The 17,275-nt window shown below is 42.6% G+C and overlaps 1 protein-coding gene across 1 annotated transcript in view; it reads right to left on the reverse strand.

Annotated features, from left to right (window-relative positions):
- LOC117522679 (microtubule-associated serine/threonine-protein kinase 3-like) overlaps window positions 1–17,275 on the reverse strand; it is a 105,935-nt gene continuing 88,660 nt past the window's right edge. Inside the window, 10 exon segments of the mRNA XM_034184130.1 lie at window positions 1–1,354; window positions 1,401–2,246; window positions 4,065–4,249; window positions 6,751–6,887; window positions 7,008–7,130; window positions 7,348–7,571; window positions 12,682–12,873; window positions 13,464–13,585; window positions 15,557–15,738; window positions 15,844–15,956. Of these exon segments, the coding sequence (XP_034040021.1) occupies window positions 1,408–2,246; window positions 4,065–4,249; window positions 6,751–6,887; window positions 7,008–7,130; window positions 7,348–7,571; window positions 12,682–12,873; window positions 13,464–13,585; window positions 15,557–15,738; window positions 15,844–15,956 (2,117 nt within the window). The 3' untranslated portion in view covers window positions 1–1,354; window positions 1,401–1,407.

Here is a 17,275-nt window from a genome sequence, read left to right on the forward strand (position 1 = left end):
GGCTCAAGGGGAAGATTTTTCTTTTATATCTAATAAGGTGGATTACAACTATTTGTGGTACATATCGCCTACTACTGTACAGGAGGGACCTAGCAGTCAATAGGTGTCAATGATTTCAAAATGCAACTGGCTCCTTTTGACCCGACGTGCGTGTGGTGCCATGACATGTCAGTCATTTGGGGTGGAACCTGGGTTGTCCAATCAGATTTCAGGGGGGTCCAGTGTCACCTCAGCCTCCCCTCTAGCTCCGCCCTTGGATGTGATCAGGCTTCTCTCATCACACACTGAGCCACCCATGCACCGCCCCTTTATGCATTAATGAGTTCACTGTGAATCAGCACTGCAGCTGCTATCAACACGGCCTGTAGGAGACATCAAGCAAGCTTTTTCCAGTATATATACAGTCTATGGTGTCAACAAGTAGGTAGATAATAAGAGAAAAACAACAGTTTCGTTTCACCCACATAACGAGTCACGTTACTGAAATCATTGCCCCAGAATTTTTAACCACGCAGTAGCTGCTCGAACGAAGTTCTGGATTCAACAAAACTTTACCCTGTCAGCTAAAACTCTTCATTTGCCAAAGTTGGGTGTATTCTAGTGGGGGGAGGCATTGGTTTTTGGTGAAATCCACATAAAGCATCAAAACTACAATAAGCATTTAGAGGAGACGTGCACTCAAGAGTGCACATCTTGTCAATTAATAACTTTTTTAATGTTATTTTTGTTTTAGTAAAGTCAAATTCGGGAAAACCTACATTAGGGGAATCAGCACTACACTTCTATAACATGTGGGACAAACCATTTCTATTATTAACAGTCAAAGATCCACATGGAACACAAAACAACACCAAGGAATTAAATGAAGCTACAATATCAACTGACGTTACTTTTTGTTTTTTGCACTAACACCAAACCTGCACTGGCAACTTACTTTTTGGATCTTTGACAGCTGCACAGTCTGTACAATTTCTAAAGTAAGAAGAGCTCAAGCATCATTGCATTTTTCAGCAAGCTGAACCAAAATGATCATTAAAAAAAAAAAAACTATAAATAAGTTTCATTATTTCAAACAAAAAATATTTACAACGTAAACGAGTTACAGTTACCACAGTGATTTAAGAACCAGGAGAGAAAACGAGCAACAGTTTGGCAGTCATGACTGTTAACAGCGTCACAGGATGCATAATTTACTCGGAGTCTTTGATTGTTCTTCCTCCATCAAGCAGTTGATTGTAATATTTTGGGATACTGTCACAGTATTCTGGACACACATGCAAGGCCTTCAAATCTAAGTACAGTAGCAAGTCAACGGTGTATTCTCACCCGTTAGTTCTCTCTGTCTGATGAAGGTCTGTGTGTGTGTGTGTGTGTGTGTGTGTGTGTGTGTGTGGGGGGGGGGGGCGCTTATTTTTCTGCTGACTTGTTTTTGGGCCGTGGTGCGGCACGCTGTGCTCCTCTACCTTCTACTTTCAGACTGGACTCTGACTGGACTGGGTTGATCCAGGATGCTTTGAATGCCGTGGGCTGGGTCACGGGAGGCGCGGGGCTTGATAGCGTCTCTTTGTCTTCCATGTCATCAAAACTGACTTCCTGCACGGCCTCCTGCTTCTTGAAGGAGTCTCGTCGCTCTGAGAGAGCCAGCTTCCTCATCACCACCACCTCTTTGGAGTGGTGGTTGCCGCCACGTTGCTGTGGCGAGGCAGCCATAGCAAACGTGTCCTGGTGGCCTCTCTGCCCTCCTAGATACAAGCCCTGCCGACCGTGCTCACCCACGCAAACAAACCCAGTGGCAGCGTCCTCCTCCATGTCCTCTAGCCCCTCCCTCTCTGACAGAGGCAGGTCCATGGTGTGTCGTCGTGCGCTAAAGGGCTTCTTTTCTCCAAAGTAACCACCTGGGAGCTTCTCACCTGTCAGTTTCTCCGCTGACTGGACCCTCTTGAGGAGGGGGGAACGTGGCGGCTCCGCACTGCGGGGACGCACAGAATGGCGAGTGATAGTGGGAGGGGACAAGGTCCTTCCATGGAAGCCCTGCAGGGACTTTTGGTGAGTGGGAATGCAGGAGGGAGAGCACTGAGGAGATACAGGCTGAGGAGGAGGGATGCAGGCCAACGGGGACGGTGGAATGCTGCTGGTGGACTTGCAGCGACCAGCTTTAGTATAGCGACTCAGCACATGAAGAGAGCTGGGCCGGGCCTGTGGCACTGGTGAATTAGGAGAGCTGGAGCACGGAGAGGAACTGGAGTCTGGCAAAAACATAAAAAAAGATCAAAAAGTGTAGCTGAATACAAGGCATTTCAGAACATCAAATTGTTTGTAAAAGCCAGACTTACAGCAACATTCCCTTCAACACAATCTTCTCTTTCCATCAGTCTAGAACAAAGTGACCACTGTCTGTCTTTACAGGCTTTTTAAATTGCGCGTTCCCGTTTTTGAGGCTTACCAATGGTCCAGATCTCATGGTTATAAAACTTTACTGTGGTGAAGTCATCAAGAACACATCCCTGCTGGAGTGTGTTCTTCATCTGTCCGAGAGGAAAGAAGTCTCCCATCACGTCATTTTATCTGTTGTCTTTCAGTCATACTGATGCTTCTAATATTACAGTCCTTCAATTCACTATTTATTTTGATCACTTTTTAATTATCTTACACACACACAAACACACCCCCGAAGTATTGTTTTTAGTGGCTCCATATGTATGTGTGTGTGTGCGTGTGTTTCCACACTTGAGAATAGAGAATCAGTTACCTGCAATAGAGTGTAACTGATCAACAGGTCTTCATTACCAGGTCAAAAGGCCAACTGATATATATGGATATAAATAACTTATAATAATGTATCACTCCTCACTGGAGTTGTTCCTGATTGCTTTAAAATAAGGCTTCTTATGAGTCCTAGTCTGTATCAAGAGATACTACAAGCAAAGTGTCAACTTTTTCCATTTTTCATCAAACATTCTTGAAAAAGTGGTTCCAAATGAAATTGTTGCATGTTTTAACGTAATATTTTTGAATCTCTACCATCAACTTCTAGGGTGCATCTTTGATATAAACTGCACTTACTAACTAAAGTGGTGACTGATCTGTTACTGGCAATTGACGCAGGCTCTACTTCAGTGCAACAGCCATTAGATCAAAGTCTAATAGTTGCTGCAAGTCAAAAGTCTTTGTCTTTTGACTTGCATATTAAAGAGATTACAAAAAATGCCATTTTCTCTTGTTTAATTTAAATTATTAAACCAATACCTATTATGATTTATGTCAGGAGTCTCATTCATGTATTTGCATCTTCCAGAATTGACTACTGCAATAGTTTTATGTTCTAGCTTGTCACACAAGAAGGCTTCAAAGTCACACTTGGCCATGAAAAGCAGATAAGAAAATTAATGCCAAAAGTGCCTTACTTCCTGTCTCTGACATGAATGCAAATACTCTGAAGATGAAAGATGCACTTGAAGCTCACATTATTTGCTTTTATCTCCTGTAACAGCAACAACAAAAACTTTAATTGATGAAATTTATCTATGCATCAGTTTGTACTTCACCACATTTCAATTAAGTAGTTACCAGTATTACACAAAACATTGTGTAAAGGTTTTGTGCATGTTGTAATTTTTTTCCCTTCATCACAGAAAAGCTCATTTGAAACACAGAATTAAAAAAAAAAAAATCAAATTATGATGATGATTACTATTATTATTACAACATCAAAGAAACTAATCAATTAAAATGGAATAGAATAGAATAATTCTTTATTGTCCACTGTAGTGGAAAATTGTCTTAAGAAGTTACAAACCTCATTTGCGGTGTGTTTTGCCTGATATGACATCATAAAGAGTCAACAATGAATGAAATCAGAACTTTTCATTACCTAATTTATGTATTTTATAAGTGAAAAATTTTGTCATATATGAGCACTTTTGTCATTATATTTTTAAAAAGCAGTTTTGTACAGCAAATGTTTTGTTATCACACTGGCAGTCCATTATTTGTAAAGTGCACAAAGTGGTTGTTTCTTGGTGGAAACTGAAAACACGTTGGATTTTGTGTGAACTGTCACTCACCTCCAGAGTGGTCTGGAGCCGGAGAGCGGCACGGCGTGGAAGGCCCAGGAGACAGTGACTGTGTGGGCGAGCCAGACAGGCTGTCGCTGGACGACTGGTGGAACCCGGAAGAAAAGCTTCGACTGCTCTGCATGGGCGGAGGAGGTGTGTGCTTCGACAGCTTCTTTAAGATGCTGCGGCGCCTGCTGCACATAATGACATGGGTTTCACTTCTGTGTTCAATTACAACAGCTGCTTCTTTGCTCTTACTTACTCCAATCCCAGTGGTGGGCAAAGCTAACCAAAAGGTTAGCTTCGATAACCGTTTATCAGCTAACTGAAAAGTTAACTTTTATAAGGCTAAACCGATAAACCCCTAAAAAATTTAGTGGAAGTTACAGCTAAAGGCTACACCGACAGCTTTTAGTACTGACTCCACTACACTAGCAGCTACTGTCACAACAACAAGCCAGCGCTTCTGTCTCAGATCAGCCTTCTCTCAGCAAAAGAGACCTGGTGACCAGAGAGAAGAAAGAAAAAGAAATTAAGAAAGAAAGAAAGAAAGAAGTGATTCAGCACTTTTAGCTACAGTAATGTGTGGCAATTGCTGTTCACACTGCCATCTACTGGCCAGTACATGAATCACTTCAACAGATTTGCAGTTTTCAAATTGCCTTTTTCTTTTCTTTTTTTTTTTACAAATGAAAAAAAAATTACATATTTACAAATACAGATTTATTTGTAAAACCACCACACACGTTTCAGTGTGTGTATTATAACGACCAACAACCACTGATGACATGAAACTAATTTTTCCCATAATACATTGCGGCAAGTGCATATGTAAACAGTAAAACCTCCAAAATTAGTGCATTATTTAAACTAAAACATATAGCTGATATTTTCACTTTGTAAAATGACAGACGTGACGTTAATTTCAATAACTTGTCTGGAAATAGTTTGTTTAAAATTTTAACCACAAGTCAAAACTGTCTGCCTGTGCATGACTTGTGTGATACGCCTGAAGGCTGTATGGTGTAAAAATAGATTATCTTTTTTTCCTCCCTCTTCCGTTCTGGTAGTCAGCTCTCTCAGAGGTTAAACATTTAATTGGTCTACGGTTCCCACGTATCAACTATCTTTTATTTTCTACCCATTCATGCTAGTAATCAAATAATCACATACAACCATGGTAGAAAATAAAAGATTAAATAAAGCATTTACTTAAACACACTGTGTGAAATGAGAAAGCTGCTGTGGTCAGTTATGAAGACTGACTACAGCTTCAGTTTAGCAAAATGTGAAAATCAGGCAAAGAAACCTTTCTGACCTTTATAAGGCAATAACTGTCCATCTTTGCCTTCAGTTATGTTTCAAAAGCCAGGCTTTGAAACAAAATAAGATTACATCTTCTGTCAATTTGTTTTCCAGCATTGTATTTGAAGTCAGTTTGTGTGAATTGTCAGTGTGATGTTGAAAACGCAATCACTGCCAGTGAAGCTAGTGTTGAAAGGTGCGTTTACACATAAGCAAGACGCGTTACGAATGTCATTTTTCTGTCATTCGTGACACATTCCTGACATTCTTAATGTGACTTAACGCATCTGAATAGGTTTCTTAATAGTGCGTGATATTCGTGGAGCATGTTTTTGCCTGTCAAAAAATCTTCCACGAATGTCACACACCACCCTCATTTCGTCTCACGTCGTGGAGGTCGCAACTGAACGTGTTGATCCGTTTTGATGAGTAGTGATCCTTAATAGAACGTGACAACGTTCATAGTGGTTCCTGTGATGGTTCTTGGAGCCCAAACTGTCACGCGTTATTACGAAGTGACACGGAAACTGTCAAGTTTTGACACGACTTGTAACGCGGCGTCTCATTTCACTGCGCGCTACGACGAATCAGTTTTCTGTCACGTGCGCACAATTAAACTCGGCTCCAAGTGTCATTCCACAGTTCCTGGTGAAGCTCCTCAGGACGCTCCTGCAGGTGTTCCACCTGCTGTTGTAACCGATGAGTGGGAGAACGAGTCTGAACAACCAGAGGAGCGAGAGGAGACTCACGTGCAGCCAGACATCTCTGCACCTCCTCCAGTCCAGCGGAGGAAGAAGCGCGCGCACAATTAAACCCTGCTGCACCGCATTCAGTTTGATTGCTGACACCAAGTCGGCTAAAAGACTAATTTCAGTGCTCTTCAGCGCGCTCCTGCAGGTGTTCCACCTGCTGCATGTGCCTGATGCCTCATGAAGCCACACATCTGGCTCTGTCTGTCTCCTCCTCCTCCTCTCTGCACCACTTCATGGCACAGAGCCCAACTACGCATGCAGTCACAAAGTTCTTCTGAAAAACTGGAGCGATCTGAATTCGGTTGGATGAATATGGGGGTGTGTGTGTGGAGACAATTCACCTCATTCACAATGTGACAGAACTTAACGATGCGCTGTTACGCACAATAGCGCGCAACAACGCGGAACACTATTCTTGACCGTGCGTAATGGTTCCTGATAATTCTCCAGCAACACGTGCCATTAATCGTAATGTGTGGTAACAGGTTGCAGCAGTTCCTGAGGACACCTGACGCCTTTGCCCCGAATAATCACAGTCGTGATCAGCGGCCAAGAATGTGTACTTCGTGGCATTCGTAACTTGTCGTCGTTATGTGTAAACGCAGCATTAGAGATGGTGCAGACGTTAAGCATTGTACCTGTCCTGTCCATCCTTCCTCTTGCTCTTTTTGCTGCGCCGAGCCATCTTGGCTTTGTGACTGGCTTTTCGGGCAGGACCCACTTTGATGGAGGTGTTCTCCAGTGCAGTTGTCTGCAGGGTCACCCTGCTACCACTCTGTTGAAAACACATCCTTGATGTTTATTACAAAAGTCAATTTGTCTAAACTACAACACAGTGACAGTACATAAAAATAGGTGAACAGAAAAATCACAGTATAATTCAAGTATTTCTCACTTTGAGCAGGAGCTCCACCACCTCAGTGTGGACGAGACCCTGGACCGACTCCCCGTTGACATGAGTGATGAGGTCACCGGTCTTCAGTCCAGCCTCATGTGCAGGACTGCCCTCTTCAACACACTGTGGACAGAAAGCCTCAAATCAAAATGAGCGGCCAAGAGATACCAGCATACAGTCACAGAGCTTCAGCACTTATCAGTGGAGTCAGAACATCGTTCAATTTGAAATTAAATTACAGACCAACATGTAACAAGCCCAACAGAAGAGAAGATGTTTTATGGACAAAAAAGGTTTTTGTAGGTGGTTGAGACAGCACTCCTGAGTGCAGGCTACATACCCAGACCATGTGGTGAACCGTGTAGACATCACCGTCTCCCATGTAGACTCTGATCGCTCGCAAGGCGAACCCAAACCGTTTCCCAGAGCTGTGGATCACCACAGGAGGCCTGAGGCAGCTGACACTGATACAGAGGTCCCGGCTGGGGGACGAGTCCCTGGAAGAAGGATTGGATGACAGGGACAACGACGATTTGGGACTTAAAGGTGAACCTCCTGAGTCATCTGGACATAAAAAAAAGATCAGAAAAGAAAATTAAAGAAATTCAATGATGTTTGTGTGCAATAATTTTAACAACTGAAATCATATAATTTAGATTCCAATTTTATTTAAAGAAATAAAATTACTAAGCACTAATTAACATAACCCTGCATTCTTAATTTGCCTAAACAGTATCAGTATTTTTGGTTTGTTGAATTTTCTTGGCCATATTGTAGATCAGACAATACCTTTTACAGGCAGTGATAATAGTGAGCCATGGAAAAAAAAATCTTCAAAGTTTTTTAGCAAGGGCTGAAGGCCAGAAGCCTCTGACGGGGAGTCTGGGGGAGAAAAAAAATTGAATCCTTGATGCTTCTGGTGCATTTTCAGGTCTATTTACCCCCCCCCCCCCCCCCCCCCCCCCCCCAAAAATAAAAAAAAATATCTCCAAAAACCTCCAATTTTTTGTTGGGTCAGATCAATTTTTCCACCCCAGTCTGTTCACACAACTTGTATTGCGCTACCTGTCTTTCATCCAAAAAGCATACATTGTGGCTTATATAAAGTACACAGTAAAGGAAATGACAATTCAAAGAACACAATTCTCAGTATCAATTCACATACTGTAGGTGCCAACCTGACTCCAGAAAGGACGAAGAAGCTGCAGGTTTCTTTGAAACCACAGACTCGGCCAGGTGATTTAATTGATGAATTCATCCCGTCTGCTGTTAATCTGTGAAATCACCTGGCGGAGTCGGTGGTTTCAAGAAACCTGCACTTTCTTTGCCCTTTCTGGACTCAGGTTGACGCCTATGTATTCAAAAGGAACAACATAATTATTTATACCACATTAATGCATCAACTTGTTAAACCTTCACTGAGTTTTCCTAGTTTTGGCAGGAGCTTTGGAGCTACTGATAATCTTTCTTTTCAAATTCTTGGTCACCTTATGTACAGATGTCTGGGTTTTCGATTGACTTTCCTGGGACAAACCAAGTTCCAGCCTGCATTCATCTTTCTTTTCTTTGGCTTTTGCCAATTTCTTTTTTAAAATACAAACATTGCTTATATTGAAAGGTACTAAATTAATTTATTCACTTTTTCATTTCATGCAAAAAAAGAGCTGAGGGCTCTAGGAAAGACATTGCTTATCTGGCTAGACTCTGACATAAATATTATAAAAGTACACTCATGCCAACATTTATTATCTTATGCATAATGCAAGTGATAATAAAATAAAAATATCTTCTTACCTCCCTGGCTTGTTTTCCTGACACAGAAAGAAACAAAGTCACCATTCTTGTCTTTTTCCTCTACGCACTGCCATCTAAACTTGCTCTTCATGCCGTCATCACAAGACAGGCTGTCCCCTCTTTTCAAAATTGGAAAATCTGCCATTATGCTTGATTTTTTCAACCCAAAACTTCAGAAAGCCTGTGTCCAGAACCATAAAATGCAGATTTAGCAGGCTAGAGTTTGCATGGAGACAATTTGAAGTAAATTCTTCCCAGACAGATTTTGAAACATGATATAATAAGAGCAAAGACTTAATCCCCCGTCACACATAGCAAGTATGTGCAGGAGCCAAGCCGAAACGGAAAATATTACCATGATCGGACGTAGTTGGGAGGGAAAGAGGCGTGGTCAGCAGTGTCAGAACGTAACCAGATTACCTCGTCCACACCTGCATGATGGCATCCAAAGCGCATGTAGACAACAGTTGGATGACACACACTGCCATCAGAAGGCCATAAAGGGCGCTGAAGACTGCAGGATGTCCAAACGTCTGGATGGCAAACACGGGACCGGAGTGGGAAGGAGTGCTGCGTTCCACATGCATAGAGCTGAAATGATCAGTCAACTGTGTGTTTGTGTGTGTGTGTGTGTTCATAACGGCTGCATGAGCTACTAAGCGCGCAGGGGGCACATGTGCCACTGGACACCTTTGCTGAAAGTTTGCTGGCAGTGAGCGCCTTGCATCAGATGCAGCTTTTTCAGCGAACTGTAATTTGTTTTTTTCTTTTTTGCTCACTTCAGGAGCACAACGCAACTCTGTACACCGTGATGTCGGTTGGATTATCACACAGGATTTAATTTTTGCTGTGGTTATTTGCGACACACAGCAGGCGGGTGAGAGGCTTTTCACCACAGGCTATGGTTTGGTTCCTGTGCTCTCTGCACTGTGAAACGATCATGGTTCCATGCTGGAGGTGAGTTTCATGTTTAATAATGTTGTCACATCTCCTACAGAGTTTAGCTGGTGATCAAGTAATAATACGAGGTCTATTAGAAAAGAAACCAACCTTATTATTTTTTTCAAAAACCATATGGATTTGAATCACGTGTGATTGCGTCAGACAAGCTTGAAGCCTCGTGCGCATTCGTGAGTTTTTCCACGCCTGTCGGTTGCGTCATTCGCCTGTGAGCAGGCATTGAGTGAGGAGTGGTCCACCCCCTCGGCGGATTTTCATTGTCAGGAAATGGCGGAATGATTTGGGCTTTTTTTTCATCAGAATTTTTTCAGAAACTGTAAGAGACTGGCACCTGGAAACCATTCGAAAAATTTATCTGGCTTTCGGTGAAAATTTTACAGGCTTCACAGAAAATAAGGAGTGTTACTACAGTTTTAAGGACGCTCAGCGCGCCGCGCTCCGTGCCGCCATCGAGAGCCACAAACCACCAGATCATTTCTAAACGGATGGCTCTGTGGAGCCAGACAGTCGTGTGCACTCTCTGGTTATCACAAGAGCTGGACATCAACCATTTTCCAGCAGATTTCACTTTTAACAAGGGATTTTGTCATGGAAATCCGAGCGGAGGCTTCGTGCGTCACGACTGATTTGCTGATGGAGCGAGACAAAGGAACACCTCCGTTTTGGTCTCACAGGACAGCTTTGAGATGGCGTTCAGACAGCTGTCGGTGGTTTTTCCATCGAGTGATTATCCGAGAAATTGTGGATGTGCCTGGACATGCCAGAACATGTCCCGTGAGGCTTCATCACGGCGTTGCTTTGCTCCATGTGGCACCGCCGCGACGCGCGGAATTCCTCCGCACGTCTGTCTCAATGTGCCGAAAAACTGCTGATGTCCACGTCTTTTCACAATTCCTGTGTTAGTCAGACGACGTCCCGGATAAAACACAGCATCCAGGTTGGAAATGAACGGCACATTCCACTGTTACAGGAGTTTTTGTCATGGAAAGAGAGTGGAGGCTTCGCGCGTCGCAGCGGTGCCGCATGGCACACAGCAACGCGGTGATGAAGCCTCACGGGACATGTTCTGACATGTCCAGGCACATCCACAATTTCTCGGATAATCACTCGATGGAAAAACCACCGACAGCTGTCTGAACGCCATCTCAAAGCCGCCCTGTGAGACCAAAACGGAGGTGTTCCTTTGTCTTGCTCCAGTAGCGAATCCATCGTGATCCGGTGGTTTGTGGCTCTCGATGGCGGCATGGAGTGCGGCGCGCCGAGCGTCCTTAAAGCCGTTCTTAAAAGCTGGAGTAACAGTCCTTATTCTCTGTGTAGCCCGTAAAATTTTCACCGAAAGCCAGATAAATTTTTCGAATGGTTTCCAGGTGCCAGTCTCTAACAGTTTCTGAAAAAATTCTGATGGAAAAAAAAAGCCCAAATCATTCCTCCATTTCCTGACAATGAAAATCCGCCGAGGGGCTGGACCACTCCTCACTCAAAGCCTGCTCACAGGCAAATGACGCAACCGACAGGCGTGGAAAAACTCAAGCATGCGCACGAGGGTTCAAGCTTGTCTGACGCAATCACACGCGATTCAAATCCATATGGTTTTTGAAAAAATAATAAGGTCGGATACTTTTCTAATAGACCTCGTATATACGATCTGTTCAGCTCCGTGCCTCACGGGCACTATGATGCATTACTGCGCATGAGACCACGGAGAGGCGCAGCGACACACAGTGCTTTCGGTTTGATACTGTGCTGTTCACATTCACTGTACATGATGAATGTGTGCCACATATAGGGCTCCAGCTATAGAATATTTTTAAAACTGAGTATTCTAGCAATTTTTTAAGTGATTCATTGGATATAAAGTACTTTTGCATTTTTAAACAACAATAGTCCAGGGCTCTCCCTAAGCAATGGCACAATGTCGCTGCGCCATCACGCAGATTGTCTAATTTAGTGCATCTCTTTCTGTTTTCTTGGGTAATTATTTATTTTTTCACGTATTTACAAGTTTTGGATCTTTTCTAGTGTCAGGAGCTCAGCCCTCCCCTGACACCGGACTGAAAGCGCAGTCGGTGTAATCCTCAGTCAGTCAGTCTGCACGTGAACTGATTGATTTAAAGTGCACGAAGAGCGGACCGCAGCCAGCGGACCAAACCGGGTATTTTTTGAAAATAAAAAGGAGAACCACCGCACAGTCCCCCAAAATATGATTTAATAAACACCGAACCAGGTTAGATAGAGAAGTGTGTTCGGGTGTCTTTCGTCACACGTAGAGCCATGCAAGCTCCACCCCTTTATGCATCAATGACTTCTGACTTTCTGATTGGCTGAGAAATGTACATAATGCCAGAAGTATCCTACAAAAAACCTTGCGGCCAGCAAAATAAAAATAACCCTTCTTTTTCTTTTGAGTTTATTGGCGGCTTGCAAACCAACATGGTGCATTACTGCCACCAACTGTTTGGGCATGGAACATGAATGGATTCTGACGTATGATATCAAAAACAGCCCAGAAACGTTCACCACGTAAGTAAAAACACGGATTTCTGAGAATTTCTGGGCACTTTAAACACAAACATCTTCTCCGCCTCCAATCAGAAAGGGAAGGAGAAAACAGTTCAGTCTGCCTGACCTGCGCTTCCCCTCGAATGCCATCAGGTCCATGAAGACCATTACATCATACAGCTTGTTAGCCTGAGATGGTGTTTGTGTTCTAAATCAGTATTTCACTGACTAAATCACTTTTGCCTGGAGTGAAAAGATTAACCTTAAATCATCTAATAAAAGAGCCGATGTTGAAAATGTTAAAGTTCACCTTTAAGAATATTTAGCTTCTCCCATATCACTGCATTTTTCAGTCCACAGTTTTAAAATACACTGTTCTGAGTTTGCATTCTGCAGAGGTGACTGTCGTTCTTCACTCTACCTGGAGTAATGATGAGGGACAAGCCAGACACCGAGGCAGATTTAGGAACTTTACAACCAGCTGGGGGTTTGGGTTTCTCTGGAGTCTCCAGCTGGTGAGCGATGCGTCGGGACGCTCCTCTCCGAAATGACGGTCTGGTACCAGTGCTGTTGCTGCGGAGGCGGATTCGCTGCAGATTGGAAACCATCCCATCTAGAATGTGAAAAGCAAAACCTGAGCATCAATTCAGTTTCAATTTATTTCATTTATACAGCGCCAAATCACAACAAAGCTGAAGGCAGGTGTGAAGCTCAAGCTGCTTCACATGAGTAAGGTCTAACCTTACCAACCCCTAGAGCAAGCCCAGGGGCGACAGTGGTAAGGAAAAAGTCCCTCTGATGATACTGAGGAAGAAACCTCAAGCAGACCAGACTCAGAGGGGTGACCCACTACTTAGGCCATTCTAACAGTTACAAGGTTTTTACAAAATTGTTATCAAGCTGAAGAAACAGGAAACAGAAAAACCAGAATAGCACCAAAACAAAGTGCATTACTGAGATGAGCACGCAGTCATTGGCAGGGGGCCCTGGAAAGCGTGACCAGCGTCAATCAATCACGTTATCATGTTATATTTCAAAACAGACTACAGTGTACTGAGTTAGCTTCAGCCAAGACATCTCGTAGCCAATCCAGCACCCTGTGGTGCACAGCTGTCAGTCTTGCACAAAGTCATCTGTGCATCCAAGGAGCATTGTGCACATAACCAGAACAACAGGTTGTAGGTGTGTGTTTGTCAGCCTCACCCTCCTCCTCCGCAGAGACGGCGAAGCGAGGCATAATGTCAAGGCTCTGGGTGCTGTTCATCACCAGCGGGCTGGCGCTGCGCTCTGACTGGGAGGAGCTGGACGAGGCACGAGGACGAAGACTGCAGGGGGAAAACATCAAAAGCATTATTTCAGAAAACCTTGGATTAAGCAGAATCTCATCTTGAAGTGATGATGATGATGTGACAAAGACTAGATGAATGCAGAACTGTAAGTTGATGCAATTGTTCTTCCGGTAAAGGTCAAAAATTGAAAAAAAAAATTGCCTTTAACCTCTGTGAACTGAAATATTTGTAGAGGAAATTAAATTTCACACTGGTCTTCCTGTCAGGATTTCATCTAACTTTATAAAATAGGAAAAACTCTGAGGACAAAGAAACTGATTCAAAGGTGTATATCAATCAATCAATCAACTTTTTTCTTATATAGCGCCAAATCACACTATCATCACCCTGCTGAAACTACATGTGCCTCACACACACTGTGTGAATAAATTTTGACATAGTTTGGTTAGCTGACGGCTAAAAACTGATTAATTAATTTAGATGCCTGAGCATAGAATTGACATACAGATATCTCAGATATCAGTAGCTTTAGCAGTCCACTAAAACTCTTATTCTCAGGATTTAATCTTATGCCAATAGGTATATAGCTGTTTAGCTGCATCATTTCTGTCTTCAGATGTGTTAATTCTTCATTGTCCTTCATTTTATTATAATTATTTATGTTATTATATTTGTTACGGCTACCATCCCACCAAGTCTGGTCTGCTGGAGGTTTCTTGCTGTAATAATAATAATAACAATAATAATAATAATAAACACCTGAGGGAGTTTTTGTTTTCCTAACACTGTTGCTAATGTCCTTGCTCAGGCACTGAGTAAGACTTAGACTTTACTTGTGGAACGTACGCTGTGATTTGTTGCTGCATAAATAAACTGAATTGAACCTTATGTTGCTATGTCTTTGCTTCAAAATAAATACATTTTCATGTTTTTGTTTTGTTTTTTTTAAGTGCTTTAAAATGGTATTTCTACTCTTTAGGCAATCTCCCATTACTGCTTTTGGGAAAATTATTACCTATGTTTAAAAAAAAAAAAAACACCCAATTAAACGTACGGTTGTAGATCAACTATCAGGAAAGTTTTAAACATGTTTTAAAACATTTGTGACATCCGGATAAATCCTGATTCATAAAAGTGAATAATCTGATTTAAATGGCACAGACTGGGAGCAAAGGGAGGTGAAAGTAGACAAGCGGGTTGTGCGCATGTGTTGAAAACCAATCACGTAATGGGAATCGTATGTACCCAGGAGTATTCGCCAATAATGAGTTACAGTTGTATGTAAGCAGATATTTAATACGAATTTTGCCTGCTATTTAAGTGCAGGGGTGGTGGCCAAGTGGTTAATGCGCTTGGTTTCAGTGCGAAAGGTTCTGGGTTTAAACCCCAGCCCTGCCACATTTCACCATATAATGAAGAGTCGCATGAGGAAAGGCATCGACATAACACTTGTGCTAATTCAACATGCAGATCCAGCTTGTGTCTGCTGTGGCAACCAAGAGTGAAAACAAGGGAGCAGCCGAAGGGACTTTTAAAGGGACTATTAAAAAAAAAAAAAAAAAAATCTGGCCTGATTACCTTAATTTTGAAAGTAAGACAGAAATTGGGTCCAAAAATTGGCAATGGGTGACTGCCCATACTCAGGTTATTTTTTACGCCAGCAATCTTTTTTTTTTTTTTTTGGCTTTGTTTGTTTTTACTTAAGCATATTTTTCATCATGCCTTCACTACAACCAGTCTAATCTAAATCGGGGGAGAAACGCGAGGAGCAGCTGCAGGCACTGAGACGCAAAGAAAGAATAAAAGAAGTAGCCCGTGTTTTTGGACATCGATGTGAACGCGATGTTAGAAAACACAGAACAAGAAGCAGCTATCAACAATCCCTTCGCACACTCACCTCAGTTTTTATTCCAGTAGCTAAAACATTCAATTCTGAAGCTAACTTTAGAAAGGCTGTAACCCCCCCTCCCTGTCAATAAGGTAATCTCTGTGCATCCTTGCTCTCACCTCCCCCTATGTCCATCCAGTCTTCTATCCCCACTGGCCACATGTTTGTGTCCATCACTTGGAGAAAGGACTCCTCTTCCTTCCCATCGCTCCTCCTTCTCCTCGCTGTGGCTTCGCTCCGATGATGACAGACTCAGGTTTGATGGTGTGGAAGTGGATAGATGCTCTGTGCTACTGTACACCTGAAGTTAATCATGCAGAAATGGTTTAAAGCCACTTTGCTGTTTTGTTTTTACTAAGACTTCCCACCACAACCAACAGGGAGGCTTTAGAGGCAGAACACATACCTTATTGAAGCGATGAGCCACAGAAGAGAACTGTCTGAGCTCCAGAGATGACTCATCATCGTTTGTTTCATCGTCTTCATCAGAACCCAGGTGACAGTAGCGCTCTGAGCGCGCTGTAGGAAACACGGTGGGAGTCATCACATATTAATGGAGCTGCAATTTTATTGACAAAATGAACTCATAGTTAGCAACACAACATTCAAATAACCACCAAAACGTGTATACAAGGAAATCATCAGGCAGGTCAAGATGTAATTCAGCTGACTGTGTCTTCATGCAAAAGCAGTGGAGGAAAAGATCATCAGGTGATCAGCTGCAAGCTCTATGTCAAACTCCAGAAGAAGTAAGAACACTGGCATGGTCATTCAGTATGTCGACAAGCGATTTCAAGCATTACGTTCAGCTCTGGAGCCTGGCCAAAAAAAAAAAAAAAGCTGAAGAAGCAAACCAAGTGATCCCAAGGAAGAATATTACACAATCTAGTCGTGTCAGTGTTGAGACAGTTGAGATGATACGATGCTGTTGTAATCTGAAGACATAACGGCACGCAATGCAAAAACCTGAGTTGAGAAATCTCATGTTCCTTGAGAAGAACAAATAATCAATAGCTGAATAACCAGAGGAAAGCAGCACATTAGAACACTCCTGTAACATTTCTAATGTATGAGAAAGATGTGTGGAAAGTTTGCTTCACTTCCAGAAAAGACAACCATTGAGAGTTTCTGACAGAAGAAGCAGACATCAGGGCAGAATGGCACACATACTGTTGAAATCTGTACGCACAAGATGCTGATGCAACAAAACAAACAATCTCAAGCAAAATTAAGAATAAGAGTCATCAGGAGATGACATATCAACCCAGTCTCCAAAACTCAGTAATACAAAGTGTTGGGGGACAACCCAGGTACACCCTTATGCTTATGAAATTGATCAAGTGGTTCTTGAGATAGCACGCTAACAAGGGTGGCAGTGACGATATCTTCAATATCTCCCTGTGACCTTGAAAATGACCACAAGGTCACCACAATCGACTGGTATTGGGGATCACCCAAGTACACACTTATGCTAAATATGAATGAAATTGGTCAACTGGTTTTTGAGATATCACGCTAACAAGCTAAATCCCCCTATATTTCATACCGGGGGAATAATAAGCAAAGGGTCATAAACTGCATCTGGAAAAACCACCTCAAAAATGGGTTTAGTTCCACCATCTCTGAGGCTACAATTTGACTGCATACACTGATATGAGTGTATCAGTGATTAGTGCATTTGCATCCAAAGCAGAAGGTTCCCGGTTCCCATTCTCTATGTAATGTGGAGCTGCATCAGGAAGGGGATCCAGCATAAAATGTATGCCAAATCAAAATTCAGGCAATGCCGATTAATGCCAGTTTTCTATAATCAGTATTGGTCAATTAAAATACAAGGC

Source organism: Thalassophryne amazonica, chromosome 12 (assembly GCF_902500255.1).
Source record: "Thalassophryne amazonica chromosome 12, fThaAma1.1, whole genome shotgun sequence".
NCBI classification, from domain to species: domain Eukaryota; kingdom Metazoa; phylum Chordata; class Actinopteri; order Batrachoidiformes; family Batrachoididae; genus Thalassophryne; species Thalassophryne amazonica.